Raw genomic sequence first — 22,255 nt, 5'->3', positions numbered from 1 at the left:
TCTCAAAACCTGTCAGCTTCTGTTAAGCCTGCTGTAAATTCAAACACAGCTCCAATTAAGCAAGTAGCGATTTTAGGTAAGAGAGGCAGAAGAAAGGCTGATGCAGGAGCTGATGGGGGAGAGCAGCAAGATTCCTCTGCTGGTGAGGGACCTTCTGTTAAAGAGGATCCTGCTGAGGAGGAAGAGAAGGTTTGTCTTAAAGATATAGCTGAGTTATTGAGACCATCAATGGATATTGGAGATGCAGACAGGATAGACGTTCTCGTAAGACAGCAGCTAATGGAGGTGCTTCTGAGCTTAAAGAGATCCTTAGGAGAGTAGCAGCAGGATTATGGGGACAACATCTTCAGGAGGATGAGATGGATGATGAACAAGATCTAGATGATATTCCGACCATGAAGGCACCCAGGCAAGAAACAAGGCATGTGAGGAAGGATTACACCAGAGCAGAGAATGAGCCAATTCTAACTTGGCTTGGCAGGTGTTTCGATACAGGTGCACCAGCTGTAATAGTGGAAGACAAATCAGCATCTCAAATAGGAACTCTCTCCAAGGATAGTGGAATAGATAGACATCTAGGCAGGTGTCTTGGTAAGGTTTCTCTGTGGACATGCCTTTTATTGGCAGCTCTTATGAGATACCCATCCTGAGACGACCTTCCATGGAATCCTAAACCCTGGAACACCATGGATGAGGGAATTAAGCATTTGAGAGAGTTTGCTGTGAGAGAAGTGATGTATGGTGATCATGGTACTCTGAATCCTGATGAAATTCCTGTGGGAACAGGTCTTGCTAAAAAGCTCATCAAACTTGCTCCTCCTAATTATGCTACTATTTTGGCAAGCAGAATTGTGGCAAGAAATTATGGTGGAGCTCTTCCTATGGTTGGTCATTTCACTGACCAAATGAGATAACTGGAGATGTGTTTCCTTGGTTTCAGCCATTGAAACTCTGGAGAGATAAAGAATTGCATGGAAGAGCTGAAGGAGGAATTTAAACATTCCATATCCAAATTGGCACAAGGAGATAATTCCAATTCTTCCTCCAGATGGATAAAATTTTCAGCTGTTAGAAACAGACATCCTCCAAGGAGGTTATTCCAAAACAGGCCAAACCAAAACAGGTAACAGAGGCAATCACGTAGGACTATTTGGATAACTCTGTGTGATCAGTTTGGTGAGAACATGAACAGATGGGATGGTCAACCAACTTCCAATCTTTTCAGGAGACTAAGGGAACTCCAGAGTGGCAGAACCCGAGGTAGCAATACCAGAAGGGTAGCTGTTACTTCCACAGTTTCCCAGGACAACTCTAATAGCTCCAACAGTGGCTCCAGCTCTAACACTGGGCTGTGTGCTCACTGCACATGTGGGCATATTCCTCATAGTTAGGGGTGCCCTGCCTCCCGCCAAGGGGACGAGAGGGATAATGGAGATAACAGAATCTATTGGGATGTGTACATCCAGTGGCCTGGCACTTCACAATCTCAGAAGTACAGGGCCTTGGTTGACACAGGAGCTCAGTGCACCATAAGCCATCAAATTATCAGGGATCAGAGCCAGTAACTATTTTGGGAGTCACTGGTGGATCTCAAGAGTTAACTAAGGTAGGAGTTGATATAAGTTTAACTGGTAAACAGTGGAAGAAGCATACTGTTGTGACAGGGCCTGACACATCTTGTATTTTGGGAATTGATTTTCTGAGAGAAGGGCATTTCAAAGACCCTAAGGGTTACAAATGGGCTTTTGGAGTAGCATCTGTAAAAACCAATGGACAAAATTTGAAGCTGTCTATTAGGCCTGAGCTTTCTGATGAGTCTGCAGTTGTGGGATAACATGAGATAGAGGACATAAAGTTGCTGGTTGCTTCTCAGACTGTGCATCACAGACAATGCAGAACCAACCGTGACTCTTTGTTGCCCATTCAAAATCTGATTCATCAGTTGGAAAGTCAGAAAGTTGTGGCCTCTGTGAAAGCAGAATGGAGACTGGCATCTGACAGTTGACTTCTGTGCCCTGAATGAAGTAATTCCACTTATGAGTGCAGCAGTACCAGACATGATGGAACTCCAGTATGAGCTGGAATCCAAAGAGGCCAAATGGTATGCTACCATAGACATTGCTAATGCTTTCTTCTCTATTCCCATAGCAGAGGAATGCAGGCCTCAGTTTGCTTTAACCTGGAGAGGAATCCAGTACACTTTCAACAGATTGCCAATGGGCTGGATCCACAGCTCAAGCATCTGTCATGCAGTGGTCCATGATGCTCTGGAGGAAGGTGGTGCTCCAGAACACATCCAGTTCATTGATGATATCATTGTCTGGGGTAAAAATGCTGAAGAAGTCTTCAAGAAAGGTAACAAAATCATTGACATTCTTCTGAATGCAGGTTTCGCCATCAAGAGAGACAAGGTGAAAGGACCTACCACAGAGATCCAGTTTCTGGAAGTGCAGTGGCAGGATGGACGCCGACACATTCCAGTGGATGTGGTAAATAGAGTCTCTACCATGGCCAATCCCACGAACAAGCAAGAAACTCTACGTTTCTTGGGGACAGTGGGATTTGGGAGACTGCACATTCCTGGATACAGTCAAATTGTGAAACCTCTGTATGATGTGACTCGAAAGAGGAACAGTTTCCACTGCGGACCTGAACAACAAGCAGCCTTTGAGCAGATAAAGCAAGAGGTAGTTCAAGCAGTGGGACTGGGACCTGTCCGAGATGGTTCCCCAGAGGGGATAACAAGGTAGCCTGAAGGTACCAACTGTACTAAACCTCCAGAGGAGAGAGTAACTCGTGCTGAGGAAGCTCCTCCTTACAATGACCTTTCTGATGATGAGAAGAAATATGCTTTGTTCACAGACGGTTCCTGTCGTCTCGTCGGGAACAAGCGAAGGTGGAAGTCTGCAGTGTGGAGTCCAACACGCCGAGTTGCAGAGGCGAAGGATGGAGAAGGAGAATCCAGTCAGTTTGCAGAGGTAAAAGCTGTCCAGCTAGCTCTTGACGTAGCTGAACGTGAGAGATGGCCAAAGCTTTATCTCTACACCGACTCATGGATGGTAGCCAATGCTCTATGGGGTTGGCTAAAGAACTGGAAAAAGAATGGCTGGCAGAGGAAAGGAAAACCCATCTGGGCAGCTGAACTGTGGCAAGACATTGCTGATTGAATCGAGAGAATTCCAGCGAAGGTGAGACACATTGATGCTCACATTCCCAAGAGCAAAGCTACTGAGGAACAGCAGCACAACCATCAGGCAGATCTAGCTGCAAGAGTTTCTCAAGTAGACACAGACTCTGATCTTGACTGGAAACACCGAGGTGAGATGTTCTTAGCTCGGTGGGCTCACGATTCGTCAGGTCATCAAGGCAGAGATGCAACCTACCAGTGGGCTCGTGACAGATCCATAGACATTTCCATGGATGCCATCACACAAGTCATCCATGACTGTGACATTTGTGCTGCTATTAAGCAGGCAAAACGAATTAAGCCCTTGTGGTATGGTGACAGATGGTCCAAGTACAGGTATGGTGAAGCCTGGCAGATTGACTACATCACCCTACCACGTTCTTGCTCTGGTAAGCAATACATGCTTACTATGGTAGAGGCAAACACTGGATGGCTGGAAACTTATGCAGTCCCACATGCAACTGCACGCAACACCATTCTGGGTCTGGAGAGACAGATCCTGTGGAGACACGGAACTCCAGAGAGGATTGAGTCAGACAACGGAACTCATTTCAAGAACAACCTTGTAAAGAACTGGGCCAAAGAGCACAGCATTGAGTGGATATTCCACATCCCCTACTATGCACCAGCTGCAGGGAAGACCGAACGCTACAATGGTTTGCTGAAGACCACTCTCAAAGCCATGGGGAGTGGATCTTTGAAAAACTGGGAGAAACACATAGCACAAGCAACCTGCCTGGTAAATAGTAGAGGCTCAGTGCTGGACCTGCACACTCAGATTTGCTACAAAACGTAGAAGGTGATAGAGTTCCTGTTGTTAGAGAAAAGAATCTGTTAGGCAAAACTGTTTGTGTATTTTCTCTTTCAGGAGAGGCTAAACCTGTCCGAGGGGTGGTCTCTGCTGAAGATCCTGGTCACACTTACTGGGTGATGCAAGAGAATGGTGAAATTCAGTGTATTCCGCAAAGAAATCTAACTTTAGCTGAGAGGGTTTAGTTTCAGAGTGTTGTACAGATACAACATCGTGCCAAAGGAAGAATCTATGACAAGTCTACGGCGCACGAACCCCGAGAACCGCTAATTCTTTGTAATTAAGTATTTTGAGACATTTATGCCACAACAGCCATTACTCTTATGAATAACTGAACCTGTCATCATGTTTCAAACTACCTAGTTGGTACACATTGTATACACTTTTTTTTCCCTTTTGGATGCTGCTTACTCATCAAGACAAAACCATGAGTTTTCAGACAGGAACATTTCCAATAGGAGAAGGCTATGACTGTGACAGAGTGTATTGGCCATTCCAGTCATGGCACTGGCAGTGGTATTTTGAACAGATAGCAAAATTTCCCAGAGGAAAGGGGGGAAAAGGGAACTGAAATAAAAAGATAAGAAACAGGTCCATTTCAAAAGCAAAAGGAAAATTGGAAAGCAGAGCACTGTCTTTTATCCCTAAAGCCCAAGACAACTCAGGTGAAAAAAAAAAAAAGGGGGGGAAAAATAGAAAAAGGCATTTTATTTCTGAGAAATTCTGTGGATGTTACATAGCTGATCAAAAAATGCTCTATTGCTGCAAACAGCATGCTAAATTAACCATCAGAAAAAAGCTCTGTTTGTTACTACTGTTCTCAGATGAGGCTTCATAAAGTCTAGAAATAGCCACTCCAGAAATGTTGCCAGATTTGCATTTCCAGCTGCCATTTGGGTTTGGAAGGACACAGATCATAGGAGTTTCAAATGTTGAGGTTGGTTAACCTGTAACCTGTTTCCAGCACTCTTTTTAGGGGAAGGTAATAAAGAAAAAATCATTATTTGGATGATGTTGAGAAACCTCTAGAAGATCCTACAACCTCTCTACCCCAAGTTTTAGGGGAATATGACACTTTTCCAAAACAGAGTAAGGCCACGCACCTTCACTTTCTGCCACTGCATCTCCCAACCAAAACTGATTTTGAAACATGGCAGGAGTGAAAATCTTAGACTTGTGAGAAGAACACTTATTTGATAAATATTATTTTAATGTGTTTTAGCTACTTTACTAATGTACAAACCAACAGTTGTCTCGTTTGTCAACAAGGAGACAAAGCTACTACTTGCTCTCATTTTACTCTGCAGAAAAGCAAAGAGTACCAAACTGTAAGTGTTAAAGGACTTAAACCTTTTTCAACACACAAAAAAAGCGTCTCAAGTCTCCACAGCTGTAGCAACTAAAATACAAAACTTTTGTTCAGTCTTGTCTAGCTTACAAGACTTCTTCGAATTTATTATAGGGGAAAAGGGGAATGCTGAAAAAAGAACCACCTTATTTGTGAAAGGGGACCTTTGATAATCCTCATTCCTTGCTCTGGGTACTATCTGGGAATCCACCCAAATCTTAAGTTTCAAAGGACCAATTTATCATTTAGAGGAGCCAAAAGTTGCCTGAAGCAAGTGAGATCCATAAATACCACTTCACCCTGACATCCAAGACCCTTGTTGCATCAAAGAGACAAGGAAATGATCCATGCCAGCTGCCACAGTGGCAGTCTTCAGACTGCGAGCCCAATATTTGGCAGAGCTCATCCTTGTTGGGAACTGAAGCCATACAAGAGGCCTCTCACTACCTGAAGGAGTCTACTGTACACCTCTGTCTCAGAAGGAGGTTCAGCGCCAGGCTGCAGCCTAGGATAACAAACCCCTCTTCATAAGGAAGAGAATGCTCTTTGTTTTAGATACTTCCCTACTGGAAAGCCTCCTTTCAATAGCTGTTAGTGTACTGTAAACAGGCCTCTTCATTATGCTGCTGACACCCTGGGGTATGATCCAGGGAAGTACATTATTAATTGTTTTGGGGGGTCAGGCTCCTGCTTCAGCAGTCACTTACTGCCATTGTTATTGATTATGCCCCACTAGAAGATTTTTCCAAGAGCACACACACAACAGGAGGAGACTGAGCTCAGACCTGCTGCTGCTGCTCCACACTGACTGACACAGCTGGAAAGGAACTGAGCCTGCTCTTGGGAGAAAACCAAATCAAAGGCAACATGCAGTGCTCATTAATATGCATCATGAAGCTGAAGAAGGAGAAAGAGCTCTTGGTTCATATTCCCACCTGCAGGGCAGCAGGCTAGCTGCGTGCTCTGCTGTCAGAATGCTATGTGCTGTTCACTAGTACTGATGAGAGTTTCTACAGCCAAATACATTTAATTTACTTAAAAGCTCTCAAAAGGCACCAGCTTAGTGAAACCACGCTTCATACCATAACTGTACTGTGGTGGACAGCACATTAGAAAATGTGAGCTAAGAGGAATCAATGAATCATCTTGAAGTTAACCATATGCTTCTGTTCCTAGATGCCTCCCCAAAGCTCGTATACTAGCTGGCCTTGCTTTCTCTTCCCACTCTCCTTCTTTTTTTACCTTGTCTTTAAAATCTACACTAAAGAGAGAAACATTTTTCACTCCATTTCAGCATGTGATTTCATTATGGCAAAGATTAGGGAAATCTGCTGGTTGGAAAGAGTCCTTTAGTTACCTAAAGGGCCTAAAGGAGGTGGTGACACGTTACCAGCCTTCACTGTCCATATTAGCACTCTCCTGCAAGTTGCATCCACTACAGGAAGGAGACAGATGGGAATTTGTGCCTGCTCTAGTTCACAGCCCAGCATCTCACCTCAAAACCTGTCCCACATTCAGTTAAACCCAGTAACTAGCCACCCATTCTGGTGCTTTTCCAGAAAAGCACACCTCGAGAGAGAGATGACAGCTAGAAATACACCCAAACCTCAAACCTAGGGGCTACACACCGTGCACACCCCTTTCTCAGCCAGCTTGTATCTCGATGATTTGATTGCTGCCTTTGCTACTCACCAACTTTATAGTGCACGCAGCCTTCCAAGTCGCCCACTGTTGTCCAGCCCTGTTTCTTCTCAACCTCAGGGTCGTTGTGAAGGATTTTATTTCTTAACCAGGACAAATAGTAAACTCGCAACTTGTTCTTCTTACCTGGCCACAAAATGAGAAAGACTGGTTTATCTCCATAGAAAGGTAAGTGCAAAAAACCCTGCCCAAGCAAATAGCAAGCCCTGCAGAGCAAACCAAAGTAACAATGTATGAGAAACTGCTGCAACCACAGAGATCTCCCTCAGTTTTTACATCCAGACTCCACCCAAACACATGCTTTCCTGATACTTAATGATATTGGCACATAGTAAAACCACATGAATACGAAACAACAAACTCTTTGGTTGTCTGGTTCATAGGATGCGAACTTCTATTAGGAAAGGGTCATACTCGCACAACAAAAGCACCAGAGAGTCATGCACCATGATAAAAGAAACACATACAAGCTGAGTCAGAACACCTCTTTTTTGCAAAAACCTGTAGGAGAGCAGCAGGATGGAATTTGAGGCCCAAAATTATCTATACAGCTATCAGAAGAGAACAGGACTGGTTTGAAAGGCAGAAGTGAAAATGAAGAAGAATATGGTGATTAAATGCATTATACAAATTCTTCCCAGTCAGTGACGAGGACATTTCCAACCCTTATATCATCATCAGAGACAGGTTTTACTAAGATTGTTCATTATTTCCCTAGTTGAAAAGCACACCAAGCAACAGCACTGAACAATTTCATTGCTGAACTACTTTACCCCAGTTCTGTTTTAAAGAAAAATGCACAGTATCTGAAACTGCAGTGAGAGAATTTCATATGGCCCATGAAAACTGGGCCATGAAATCTGCTTGCTGAAAGCTGATGACTGGCTTGGATGGTGGATGCTTCACTGGGTAACAACCTGCCTGGCTGGTGGGGCTCAAAGAATGGTGGTGAATGGAGTTAAATCCAGTTGGTGGCCAACAAAAGCGGTGTTCCTAGAGCTCAATTTTGGGGCCAGTCTTGATAGGTATTTATTTAGTATCTTTATCAGTGATCTGGATGAGGGAATTGAGTGCATCCTCAGTAAGTTTGCAGATTCCACCAAATTGGGTGGGAGTGCTGATCAGTTCGAGGGTAGAAAGGCTCCACAGAGAGAACTGTATGTGATGAATTGATGAGCCAAAGTCAATCGCATGAGGTCTAACAAAGCCAAAAGCCAGGTCATGCATGTGGGTCACACCAACCCCATGCAATGCTACAGGCTTGGGGCAGAGTGGCTAGGAAGCTGCCTGGCAGAAAAGGAACTGTGGGTGCTGTTTGACAGCTGGCTGAACATGAGCCAGCAGTGCGGCCAAGAAGCCAAACAACATCCTGGCCTGTATCAGAAATAGTGTGGCTGGCAGGAGTGGGGAAGTGACCATGCCCCTGTACTTGACACTGGTGAGGCCACACCTTGTGTACTATATTCAGTTTGGGGTTCCTGACTACAAGAAGGACATTGAGTTGCTGGAGTGTGTGCAGAGAAGGGCAACAAAGCTGGTAATGGGTCTGGAGAGCAGGTCTTGTGAGGAGCAGCTGAGGGAACTGGGAGGAGTCTGAGGGCAAACTTTATTGCTCTCTCCAACTACCTGAAAGGAAGTTGTAGTGAGGTGGGGGTCAGTCTCTTCTCCCTAGTATCAAGTGATAGAATGAGAGAAAATGGTCTCAAAGTGCACCAGGGGAGGTTTAGATTGGATTTTAGGAGAAATTTTTTTCCTGAATGAGTGGTCAGACATTGGAATAGGTTACCCAGGAAGATGGTGGAGACACCGTCCCTGGAGGTGCTCAGAAAACATGTAGACATGGCACTTCAGGACAGCCATGGTGGTCTTAGGTTGATGGTTGAACTCAACCATCTTAGAGGTCTTTTCTAACAGAAACAACTCTATGATTCTATGACACTACTCTGTTAGTAGCCTTTCCTTGTGTTTCAAGGGGTATAATACTTAAAAGGCTGCACATAGAAACTACAAGAGGAGTTTCTCCTCCACTTGCTCAGTCTGTTCTGTCTTAAACTGACAATGCATCTGCCACAGTCATCAAAATACAGCTCAGACTCTGAATATGAGAAGGTGTCTCTGAATCTATAGCAAAGTTCATTATAAATTTTATCAGTGGTTCTTTAACAACTAATGGGCTACAAAGCATTTGCTGGACTAGAGAGAAGGTGGTCCTAAAAGCACACATTCAAAGCTTGCATATTCCTTCCTCCAACTGCTTTGCTGGCCAAAGCCATTACAGTCCCACAGATAAAGCTGGAGGCAAGGAAGAGAGCTCATCCCTGCTTTAACTAGGAGTCATTTAATAAACGTCCAAGAGCTCTCTGTGCAAGGAAAGGAAATAGGAGATGCTCTCATTGACCCAACTTGCCAGTGGAATAGCTCTATGCTAGTGCTTCACTAGCTGTGATAAGGAAGCTGGGTGACTGTGGACAGTGTTCCATAGACTTTGGAACTCATAGGAAGACAGCTGACCTCTGCTGCAGTCAGTGCTGGGTTGGCCAAGTGACACAGCACTGGTCTGCACTGCAGAAAGCCATGACCTGTCAGGATAGTCCACTTGGCAGCCTGCCAGCTAGGTCCAGCTGTAGAGTTTCGATAATGCCTTTAATTTGTCTTTAAGTTTTCACATGATGTCTACTGATGGATCAGTTCACGGCCAGCTGCTCATTTCAGAGATGGATGGATGTACAGCATTGGGAGATAATGGTTGGATCAAGACATGAAGCCTGAGCCTGCTGTGCCCAACCAGCTGCACACTGGTGTCCTGGAACTGTCACAGAACCCCTACCCAGATGGCAGAGTCTGTCTCCTCAGAAAAAAGCAGCTGCAGAGGCTGGGGCAGCACATGGGGAAGCACAGCTTGCAAACAGGCTGCTCCATGGACTCCAGCACCACAAGCCGTTCTGTTACAAACACAGACAGCCTAGAAGACTTTTTGGATGGAGGAGGGCAGGAGAAGAGGAGGAAGTTTCAAAGTAAAAAGCTTGTCCATTGAGCTTAAATTTAAAGTGGAATTGGAGACTTGTTTTCAAATACTGGATCTACTATTTAGTTTTAAAAGCTCCTCTGATGTGATGGCACCAAATGAAATGTGAAGTAACTGCACTGTCCTTTGTTTAGCCCCACTGCAAATGGGACAGCAGATTTGGCAGTAAAGGAGCACCCTGACTTAATGCTTGACTTCGTATTTATTAAGCTATGTTTCATAAAGGGATAAAGCTCCACCACTTCCATAGCTTTCTAAAGATTTGGAAAAGGGATTAGAGCAGGAAACAATATTCCCCTAAGTCTCACATCTGACCAAGTAAAGATCCTCCCATGAAAATATTGCAAACCGCAGCCGTAAGGGCCCTTTTAAAAACATTGAGAAGTAGGGAACACACTCCACACCAGAAGGCACTGCAGTTCTGGGTAAGGAAGAGTTCAGAAAACTCAAGGTCAGGACAATGAACGGAATGTTTTTAAAACAATCACAAGTCCCTGTCCATCGGGAGACAAATTATTTCTCAGATATTTCCATGGCTTTAGCTTCCCCAGTAGCGTAGTCAAACTTGAAGATTCAAAACAAACAGTACACAGGGGAATTTCCCAGCATGTGCACAAGTTGTTTTCTTGGTTTTTTGGTTCACATGATGTTCACCAGGGTATTCCTCTCCAACCAGAAACCTTTTACAAAACAACAGAGAAATCTCTCAAGTATGCTACCATTGTGTTTGAGTGTCTAGACCACAAGGAAAGTCACAAGACAGGAAATTCCTCTGCCTTTCAGCAGCCAGACAGGAAAAGAGCAGAATCCATTCATGATATAAACAAGGCTATACCTCTACTTCAACAAGTTATTCTGCTCTCAATGATTGTGTTGGGAGTGGGGGTATTAGATCCTTCTGCCTGTAAAGGTAAGTTTAAACAGCTCTCAAAACTCTGGCCTGTTCTTTATTTCTTGTGTGTCTAATTGTTATGGTCATGAAATAAGAAAGAAAACTCTGCACTAGACAAAAAAACTATTTGATCAGTCAGTGACTTCTGTGAGAACTCCTGGCTCTGATTCTCCCACAAACCTTGTTTTGAATGCAAGTCCCTTTTCCTATATTGAGTTTTTGTTTGTATTGTTGCTGTGGCTTTTAATTATTAAGCAGGCAGATTCCAACCAGTTCTTCTACTCTGTCATCCCTTCCTACCTTCCTGAGTGCCACCATCAGCCAGTTGGACTGGTAAACCCTCAGGGAGCCACAAGTGGAGTGTGTTCTGTGTGCATGTTGCTGCTCTTCCCTCCAGCACTTTTTTGACTCTCAGCACTACCTGAGTAGTCGAAGCTGGTTTTGCCTCTCAACAGGATGAGCTGAAGAACCAATTACCTGTTTTGACCTGCAAAATATTCTTGTACCAGCTCTAGCAGCTCAGTGTATCAGGATCAGAAGCTTTGCTGTCAATTTTTTTTTATTATTTCAGATCTACATTAGGGGAAGAATTGATTTCAACTTTTTCAGATTCAACGATATATATTAAAAGCAATCTTAGGTGACAGTCTCCTGAAAATCCTAATGTACTGCAACTTTTTTCACACAATGTGGTGATACTTTTCTAAGCTCACCACTGTCAGCACATCACTTCCCCAAAAATTCAAGGGAACATATGGCTGAGTGCACCACAGGGGACTGAACAATGCTCCCAGCAAAGAAGCAGCAGCAGTCCTCGGACAAAGCAGCTCCATAATCAATGTGCCAAAACCCACAGAAACATGGCATAAAATGCAGGAGATGGGGCAGAGATGAAGGCATAAACGAGCCAAAGATCAGCTGGCTTCATAAAGGGTTAATGTAGCGTGTCTCCACAGAGGAAGCAGTGTTTTTGAAGGAAACAAAGAAAAATGGATGTGTCAGGGTACTCTGATCCTGACTGACGCAAACGTAAATAAACCTCAAACAATTACACACAAGATTGAATCACAGACACTTGTTGTCTTCCTAGGGTATGCTTCAAACCAACAGATTTTGAACAAGCTGGATTGTATCATATTTTTGCTTGCAAACTCTGTTATAAAAATGGTGCTTTTCAAACAGCTTGCATTTTAATGTACAGCATTAGACAGCAAAAGGACACACAGGAGGTTCTAGATTTTTTTAAGCCCTCCTTGATTCATCTCTTCAAGGATTTCACAGCATAGCTGTAGCTGAGAACACAGCAGGCAACAAGCTAACAAAATATGGTTCTTCTAAACAGAAACGAAGTCTTGTGTTGACAATAGCACTGCAGTTCTTTGGACCTGTAGCAGCGTAACACTGCTAATGCATTAAATTCCACTAAATTGCATAGGTGTGTCTCCTGTTGCACAAGCGTTAGGAGAGCCACAGAGCTCCTCCAGTGGAGTCAGAGGGGTTCTGGAGCCTCAACAAAATTCTGAGTTGCTCTGAACAATGACAGAGGGGCTACTGTGAGTAATCTCATGTAACATCCTCTCCATCACACACGTGCAGCATAGTGAAGTCCAATTTCACAAACAAGCTAAAAGGAAATGAAGGTAAATGGGTGAAATGATACCTGTGAAGAAAGATTAACAGGGCACCACCTCATGTTGCTTAAAAGCAGGGCAACTTTACACAATAGCTCTCTGGAGCCAAAGAGTCTGGAACCTCAAGCTTTATAAAACATAGTTTTCCTCAGCACACACACAACAAACACAACAATCGCTACCACAACTTCACCTCCTGCTGTTTTGCCATCTGCATTTGCACGCAGTGAGAGACAAGGCCAAAAGCTACACTGACCCTGCCTTCTCATTCTCTTCTCAGTGCATTGTCCTCCCCTCTCCCAAACACACACATGCTCATTACACATCACACTTATTTCCCTATTTCGCAGGAGCATTTCCCATTCTATAGATTTTAATATACGCAAGAAGTGTTTAAACCCAAGCAGCAAATCATGTTGTAGTAAGAAAGAGGCCAGGCTGAAGGTAATCACGGCAGACAGAAAGAATGCCATTTTTACAAACTTCACAAAGCGTTAACTTACAACTCCCAAACACTGAACAAACAAAGCCAGACACTTCCCCCAAATCTGAGCAGCCACCCCACAGGAGGAAGGACAGGACAGGCAGGCACAGGGTGTTGTGTGGAAAATGATTCACTTGCAGAAACAAACTGCAGACTCAGAGAGGTGAAGAGATGGAAAATCCAATGACTTCAGTCAAGTCAGGACTTCCCCCTCAACACACAGGCTGCCAAGAGAAGTTTTCTGCCGTGCCAAATGTGGGAAAATATCATATTGAACAGTTAACTTTACCAGAAATTGTCACCAAGACATTCAGCCCTTCAAGTACATCCATTTGCTGGAATCGTCTTCGATTGATGAGTGGATAAACCTTCCCCTGACCACTTCTGTCTAGCAGCATCAGGCCACTTTCAGTGCCCACTAATAAGTTCACTCCTAGAAGAAACACAACCAAAGATCCAAGTTAGTAGGGAGATCTTCCACATATTCTGATGAACTGGTGCTTGTTACAGTCTTGTTTCAAACAGGTCTAACTACTGCTGGCTGGGTCTCAGCTGCCTGCTGAGATGGCATGATGAAGAGGCTCTCTATATTACCTACCCACTGTGACTACTGACACCAAATTGCAGTATTCAGGAGAGACAGGTAGATCATGGAGAGTTTTTTAAAGCACCAATCTGCAAACAAAAGGGCATGCTAATGTTGTAGGAGGAGTGAGGGACAAGGTAGAACCCAAGCTTATATTCTGAAGATGCATTAGTTGCTGGTAGGGGGGGGGGTTGGTAACAGGATGCTTTTGACAAGGTCCAAACATCCACTGGAACACCCTCCAGGAGTCCCACAAAACCTTAGCATTTGAAATAAATTAGTCTGAGGGATTTTTTAGCAATAAATGTATGTGTGTATATCTGAGACTAGGTTTAAAATACATTATCACTCTTAAATTTCTTAACTATTTATTTGCAATAGTGTTTCAATCCAGGAGTCACAAATTGTAATCAGATAAAGTACAGGGGATGGAAATCAAACTAATTGCATGACACTTCTATGGTGCAACCCCAGTGTAAAACTCAGCATCCTCAAGCATAATAAAATAATGAAATAAGAAAAGTGAACCTCACACACTATGATAGTTACACTGCCTTAATGCAGCAGACAATTAATGCCCAGATATAACTATACTGGTGTCAATGGATGTAGCCTTTGGGATGATCCTATAATGAATCATCCCTAATAAGGAATGCAGGCCCAGCACACAGGAGTCTGTATCTTGGTCTGGTCTCCATCTACAGTAGTGATACAACTTCTCACAGTACTGAAAAAGAGCATTGCTCACAAGGATGAGGAACACTATCTGAAAAATACCCCTGGCTACCAGGCATGGGAATGGTTTGCAAAAAGGAGTGCACGTTCAACCTGACCCAAGGGCACAAGGTGTCTGCCATGGGGGACAGGGTGTTAAAGGGGAGTGGAGCAGCATCCAGGGGGAGGTAATGACAGTGAAGGGGCCTGTAGATGCTGGTGCTTGAGGCTCTTGCATTTTGGAAAGTCGCTGGCTGTATGAGAATGACTGGACATAGTCCATGTTGAGGTTGGAAACCAGTACACATCTCTGCTTTCCCCCCTCTTGCTTTTCCAGTAAGGAAGTTTCAGCAGTCTTCAGAAACCATTACATCTCTTTGCTCAGATTTGGTCCTCCACTACTCATCTGCCTTCTCCAGACAGAAGAGCCCAAGGATTCCAGCAGGCACAAAGCCTGTTTTGGAAGAGGGTCTACTCCCAGGCTCTCCTTTAGCTGCTGACACCTCCTCCATTACCATCCTGCTCTCCTCCTGCCTCTGCATCCCCCAACATGGGTCTGCACTCATTGGATACCAGCCCACAGTCCCCAAGGGCATTTCCCCGCAGGGGGAGACATGCTCAAACTGGGAAGCAGCAGAAGGATGCAGGGAAAGCAAGGCATGCACTGAGTCAAGGCTCAGAACAGGCTGCAGTAGCACCAAACCAGCCAAGGAAGTGCCCAGCAATCAGTCTCCCTCCTGTAGCTCCAGGAACCACTGACTAAAGCTGTACATGATTTAGCTTCAACACATTTTTGTATTTTTTCCAGCATGGATCGCAAGCCATGTGCAATCTGCTCCCCCCAGAGGCCCTTCCCCTCTCTGCTCATCAGGGCTCAATAACTCCCTCCTGTGTTCTCATCTCTTCCTCTGCTGTCTTTCTGGTCCAGCTGTTTCTGCTTCAAGTTCACACACTTGTCTGTCCCTGATCCCTTCCCTTTGCTATAAGCATTTTGAGATGAAACCAATGAGGTACTATGCTGGTGGTAAGCAGTTGCTCTATTTTAAAATGCAGGCTCTGTCTTTATTCACAGCCAGCAGAGCTCTTCTACCTCCACCCTACAATTAAGTAGCGATGGTTTTTCAAACAAATGAAAATGCTTCCTGAGAAAAGGGCAAGTTCTCTGTGGAGGCTGGGCGCAAAAGTCTATCCTACTAGATCCATGTTATTAGCACTACACAGAGCGAGAAGAAACAGCATCACAGACCTCAGGAAGTCTGCAACCTTCCAGATACTATGGCATTACCACTGGTAAAGGCAAAGCAAGTCTTTCTCTTTCTGAGTAAAAAACATCACCATGAAACAGCTTAATTAGCTTAAGCATAAAGGAAGCTAAATCTTCTCAGTAACAAATATGTGTACCAGCTTGCATCACCATCAGCTCTTTGTTACAGCTGTAAAACACCTCTAGGATTTTACACCTATACTTCAAATCACCGTAACAGTCAGACACATAAATCAAAGACCTACAAAACCATTAACACAAATTGCTACAGGCAAAAAAAAAAGGCAGATCAGAGAAATTATGAGTCATCTTTACTGATCACATGCAATTTCTTTCTGCCTTCGCCCTCTCACAGCCTGAAAGTTTACATTTGCACAAGTCTCTTTTTATCAGAAAAATTATTCATATGAATACATGCAGAAATAGCACTGGGGTAAGAAACTCCTACTGGTGAATTCTGGAAATAAAGCAAGCAGCAGATAGGCAAATAAGGTGTCGGAAGAGCTATTTAATTGACAACAGTGCAGTTCCGAGAAACAAGAAATACTGGACATAACCCCAAAAGATAATTAAAGCCTTGGAAAGAGCTGTGAAAGTTTTGGCAAGGGCACTGTGTTACCTATACAATTACCGTGTGACTTGGGAACAGCTAACCATCCTTTTTGCAGTTTTTAAAATGACAGGTCTGTGCATGTAAGGTCTGTAAAGTTCAGGGACACTAGATAAAACATGCCTGTAATGTACACAAGCATCACCTATTGACATCTACATAATGAAGTATTTCAGGTGGCCCCATCAATTCTGGCCAAGAAAGAACACAGCAGAAAACAGCTTTTTCAGGGTGTTGCAGCAGCGAGTCCACATTGTAGCAGGCCACAAGTACTGCTCCAAGGCTTTTAACAGTGTAGGACTCTGACTAACTGACACCAACATCAATTATCCCTTGTGACAAGAAGGTCAGATGCACTCGGTCAGCTGACATCCCATACCCAGTCCCTGTCTGCACTAACCACTCTTAATAAAACCAAGCCATAGTCTCACACTGGAAAATGTCACTCCTATCCTTCTCTTTTTGCTCTTCCTTCCTACATAAACTGATGACTGAAAGTCATCTTACAAAACACAACTTAATCAAGCTCTGCAACAATACATTAGTAAGAGGCTCAAAAAGATGATTGTTTTTCAAAAGAAATGCCCTGTGTGTACCGGATATACAATGCAAAGATGAGTGCAAGATCCCAAAAACTGCAGGAGATGTACTAGCAAGGGCTAGAGAGCCGAAAAGGGCATTCTGATTAGCTGAATGAAGTATGAACTGTGCCAACAGAAGCACAGGTGGGAAATTATACCAAAGCAGAAGCAACATACTGTAAAAAGCATAATAATAACAATAAAATCAGCTCTTGCAACAAAACCATGTAAATAAGCATTGGATAAATGCAGAGAACAGCTAAGGTTTCAGAGGTACGTTCTTGAAGACTGTTAAGCTCACACTGGCACGTCTGCACCTCAGAAGTGCAGGAGGCAAGGGAGGAAGAGGCTTGCATTACCCCATAAGGCAGCACACAGTATCTCAGAATTGAATCTCTTCTTGTATTTGCGAATCTCCGGGGTATCGCTCTGTGGCCGCGTGTTTGTGGGATTCACATTGACAACTGATCCTTTCCGTGTAGGGTCTTGCCTTATTGCCTCTGATCTCATTGCTTCACTAGAAAATCCTACTGGAAAAAAAAAAAAAAAGAAAGAAAAAGACAGTGCATGTAATATCTCTCAAGTGCTAAATTCAGGACATATATTCTTTACACCATGCAAGCTAAATCTGTAACTGAGAATATTGAGCAAATCTTTCTATTTGTAAGAAATGTAAGTGGAAAAAGAAATAAACTATGCAGTCCATTGCAAATCAAATAAAAAGCATGATGGTAACATTCCTAAAGTGCTTTAAAGAGCCACTCAAGTCACTGAACTCTCTTGCAATTGCTATCTTCAGCTACTTACCCACAGAAGTCACAGTTGTCCCACTAGATGGAGAAATCTGAAGTAATCTGGGGTCTATAAAAGGTGTAAAGGAGGAGGAAGATTTGTGTTTCTGGAGTGTGTTACTAGCGGACTGAGTCTGTAATGTAAATTTCAACTTCATTAATATTAATGACAATAAAAAGCACCGATAACAACAACCAACATTTTTAAATCACTACAGAATTATGCTATAAAGCCTCCCCAAGCTTTTATACTTCCTTTCTAGATACACAATGCACTACAGGAACCACAGCTAAACTAGATACATACACAAACTACACACGTTACAGCAAAATCTAATTAGCTAAAGTGTTGTCCCTGTCACCTCAGCTACTAATGAAGACTAAATGCATGTATGCATACTACCTTCTCTGCAAGCTGTCTATTGCCTACAACTTCTGAACTTATGACCCATGTCCTAAAGTGAGCTAGTTTAATGAATGATGACATTTGATCTCTTGGCTTGTGCAACAAATTCAGAACCATCTGAGTTTGAGCGCTCACTTCTACAATGGATCATGCTTCAATGTCCACTACTGTTCATTTTCCCTATTTTGTTTGACCTGAGCCTCTTGCCAGAAAGCTGCAGGAGGTTCTTCCACCTTTATTTGACAAGGTAACATATTAAACCTGTATTGAACAAAGCGGCTCATTAGTGTGGAAGGTGCAGCAAACAGTGATATGAAGCTATGAATTTGTAGTGAATAAAATCACTGGTGCTTGCCAAGTTATGTGGTCTAAACATGAAAGAACAAAACCAAAACAAAACATGAAGAAAGGAAGAAGACAGAATGAACAGTTAAAAGTGGAAATGGAAGAACTTATAAACCCTTGCCAGTTTAGTATTAGAGTGACAACATTGCATACTCAAGCAGAATGGGACAAGTGAAAGGACAAAAATGATACAACGTAAGGGTGTGCATGTGGGTAAGTTATATACCAAGCATTACTGAGTTTTTGCTCAGCTTTAAGCAAATGTAATTAGAGACACTTTTTCATCATCAACTAATCTTCAATCTCTGATCTTTCTAAGCCTATACTGTCTGCAGAAAAAATAGCAACCAGTCTTAGGTATGTATCACTTCCCTGTACAACTCAATACTGAAGGGCTCCTTTGCCACCAGCCACTGCCACAGTCTCCACTTCCCAAGCTGAGTTAACTGAACCCTGCTTATTTATTGCTTAGATCAAAGTAATGAGCAAGCATATCTCTGGATCAATCAACTGATCTTAATAACCTACAAGTGTGTGCTTTTAGAAAGATCAAAGCCCAATGAAGCATAGCTGAAAATTAAGTATTATGCTAATCAAACTTCCAGGAGGAAACTCACCCACCCTCCTGCTATGTGGTTCAGAAGCATTTTTGATCCTGTGGTAAACATGTGCACTGCCATCAGCCTACCCAGCTCACTGCAACCTCTCCTCACCACGTGGCAGGATGGCTCTACTCTGAGAAGCAGCAGCTTCTTTTCATCAAGTTTTGCTGCCCCCTTCACCACTCCTGCTTTCATACAGAAAATGGCTCTCCCCAAAAGCCAGGCTAGCCACCCAACTGGCAGTGGAGCCACCATGCTGCACTGCTCACTTACTGGTAGGGTTGATAAAGGGAAAATGATGCCTTTTGTTCACATGTGTGCATCTCCTCAGCTGCAAGGGGTTACACACCAGCAGTTGGTGAGTTAAGAGAAAGCACCATGCTGGGATCAGCCCAGGACATCAAGAGGGAGCTTCCACTGAAGCAAAGTCATGCTTTTCCACTTGGACACTACCATTGGTGGTAGAGAAAAGTCATCTTTATGCAGTTGCTTTTCAGAGTACACTCAATAACTGGAAAAAACCCAAAGATTTCCCCCCAGTTCCAAAACACCACCACCCTAGGCTTTTACAGCTCTCCTGGGATACACCTGATTTTTTTCACCCAGCTCATGTTTCAAGCTTTGAAGAGTCAAATCCCTCCACAGCCACTTCCTCTCCCAAAGGGTGAGTTTCCACAAGCAGCTCCTCATAGGTTTGGAGTTACTAGCCCAGCCTTTACTGACAAAGCCAGAAGTAACCTCTAATTTTAAGAGGCACACTGCTTGCAGGTAGCCTGCTCCCAGAATAAGCCAGACTTCTTAAAAAGAGTATTGGCTTGAAAACGCAATAGTCAAGTTTAGTTTAAAACGAACGCCATGCAATTAATGACTCACTAAGAGGAAGCAAAAATAGTAAACTGGCAAGTTTGGCATGGGGCTGCTCTAGAGTTAAGTAAGGACTTCTCGCACAGAACTGAAACGTGTTATTTGGGGGATGGGAACAAAGGTGACAGGAAAAATAAGCAGGGCAGATTGGCTGGAGTTCCTTTGCAAACTAGCTACTAGGCAATGCTGCTATAACCCTACAAAAGCAGCCAGCTGTGGTGTAAGACATACCTCATTAGTAGTTAGCTTGTCCTGGGGTGTCTGTGGGGACATGGTGGGTGTCGGCTGGCTGGAAGATGGGGAGGAGGAGGTGGAGGAAGTGGAGGAGGAATGGCTTTGCTGTAAGAGATCTGGCAAGAGGTGAATGCGACCGGCAAAGCCATTGCTCTCATGATGGCTGGCACGCTTTTTGTCAACTGTACTCTGCAGAAAAAACAGGCACACTTGTCTTGCTCAAGTGCTGCTTAAAGTTCTAAATCCCTAACAACCTCTCTCCTTTTCTCCTCACTCTCTTCCTACCTTTTAACATTTACTTGTCTATATATTTTTAAAAATAAGCTGAGAATCCATGCCTTGATGCATGGATGGAAATGGGAAGTGGGCAGAGCTACCAAAATTCCCACCTCTGCCAGGACATAAAAGCTTGTGGTTGACTTGTACAGCCAGTTTCACTAATTAACAGAACACTAAATACACCATTAAGTCTTCCACCACAACATGGACAAGCACATTTTGGGGGGCTAGGGGAGGATTTCTTGCCCTATTGTTTTGTTTAGAACTATACAGATATAAGCCTGGAATGTTTGGCAAATGCCTTCAACTAACTATTTAAAACAATAAGCATGAAATTTTAATTTTCAAACCATAGGGCTCAGTTAAGAAATTGGCATCCAGTTGTGAAATTCAGAAATGCTATTACCAAGGAAACTCCAATAAGCTGGCACAGTCATTAACACAAGAGCTCATTTAAAAGCAGGGCATCATTATCTTTCAGAGGCACAAGAATGCAGTATTTTCAGAATCAAAGGCAACACAGTGCTCTAGCTCTGTCCATATTCTCTGCCTCACCACCTATTTTGCTTCTCCATTTCCCCACACTAACTCTTCCATGAATTTGTATGTGTATGTGTGTTATCTGGGTGGTCTGTATGCCCTCAACTGCAGGTTCAAAACAACAACAAAAAAATAATGCCTCCCCCCAGCCTCCCTCCCAAGTCCCATTCCTGAGAGCCATGTTTGGTTCTATGGTAAACCTAAACTAAGTTCTTGCTCCAAGTACTTGCTCCATACAACTGTAGCTTTTCTACCCTTCTCTCCTACAGACTTTGATGTACTCTGCATGGTGCTGCCATGGGTGTCATTGGAAAGCATGCAAAACAGAAGCAAGGGGTGAAGGGCTACTCTCTTCTTTGCATGCATCAAACATCTTGCTCATCTGAAATTCACTACAGCTGCGTCTTGATCATACAAACAACAAATATAATGTAGGAACAGCATGGGTGAATGAGCGAGTGGGTTAATGAGCACAGAAAAGGTGCAGCACTGCACAGGGAAGGAAAAGCAATACCTGTCGGACAATTAAGGTGCCTTCCTTAGAAGGAGTCAAGGCAGGTTCGCTCTCCACATCGTCATGGACAATCATGGTTTTTACTGACTCTGTTTCACCATTGCTCAAGTTCAGTGTTGACCTATTTGCCAGACAAGAAATAACTGGAGTGAGATAACAGCATTTGTGCCCTAGCTTTTGCTGCCCTGCATGAAAGCACACTCAAAATTAATTTATATTGTGATCAGAGTGGAACATAATTTATAGGAGTCTACTTTTTGAGAAGATTCCCCTCAGTGTTCTATAATGTGAGTACACAGTGGCTGCTGCATCTTCTCATAGACTGTTGTAAGCTAAAAGAACCAATGTGCAAGCCAAAATACCCGAGGTCCTTTGCCTTCAAGTCCCTAACAGGGTGAAAAAAATCAAAACGCTGTTGGAACTAACACTGCTCGGACATCATCTGGTCCAGAAGTAGATTCATCTGCTCCTTCTTGCTCCATGTCATCATCTTCCTCATCTGTTGTCCCTGACTCCTCACTTGAGGACGAATAATCTGTGACTTTATGTGGAGGTCGCACATCCTCTACTGCTCGCAACTCCTTTGCCAATGCAGTTAAATCCTGATGGGAGAGGGAAGAAAGAAGTTATATTGCAATGAACAGAGTGAAGAGTTTGCAAGACAAAACCACTGGACTAGTGCCCAAGTTTGCTCACTTGTCCACTGCTGTGTTTCCATAGCTACAGCAGTGTTGCTTCCTTTGATTAATTCATTCCTGATAGTTATCAGAAGAGTCAACCTAGGATGGCCTTGGCCTACCACAGAGCTGTGCATACTCTGAATCCAAACTATCCTGATTATGACAT

The 22,255-nt window shown here is 43.5% G+C and overlaps 1 protein-coding gene across 12 annotated transcripts in view; it reads right to left on the bottom strand.

The window, feature by feature from the left end:
- Window positions 1–22,255, bottom strand: part of MAP4K4 (mitogen-activated protein kinase kinase kinase kinase 4) — a 191,457-nt gene that overhangs the window by 7,910 nt on the left and 161,292 nt on the right. For 6 of the 12 annotated variants that reach the window (XM_054163145.1, XM_054163148.1, XM_054163157.1 and 3 more), the window contains 7 exons: window positions 21,836–22,011; window positions 21,410–21,530; window positions 20,074–20,265; window positions 17,642–17,759; window positions 17,194–17,364; window positions 13,369–13,512; window positions 7,039–7,173 (listed from right to left, as the gene is read on the bottom strand). In XM_054163145.1, coding sequence (XP_054019120.1) covers window positions 7,039–7,173; window positions 13,369–13,512; window positions 17,194–17,364; window positions 17,642–17,759; window positions 20,074–20,265; window positions 21,410–21,530; window positions 21,836–22,011 — 1,057 coding nt within the window. The remainder of the gene's footprint in view (window positions 1–7,038; window positions 7,174–13,368; window positions 13,513–17,193; window positions 17,365–17,641; window positions 17,760–20,073; window positions 20,266–21,409; window positions 21,531–21,835; window positions 22,012–22,255) is intronic. The other 6 variants (XM_054163149.1, XM_054163150.1, XM_054163156.1 and 3 more) reach the window with 2 other exon arrangements.

Source organism: Dryobates pubescens, chromosome 7, assembly GCF_014839835.1.
Source record: "Dryobates pubescens isolate bDryPub1 chromosome 7, bDryPub1.pri, whole genome shotgun sequence".
NCBI lineage: Eukaryota > Metazoa > Chordata > Aves > Piciformes > Picidae > Dryobates > Dryobates pubescens.
Note: the sequence above shows the minus strand (reverse complement) of the source record. Positions and strands in the feature narration are given on the sequence as shown.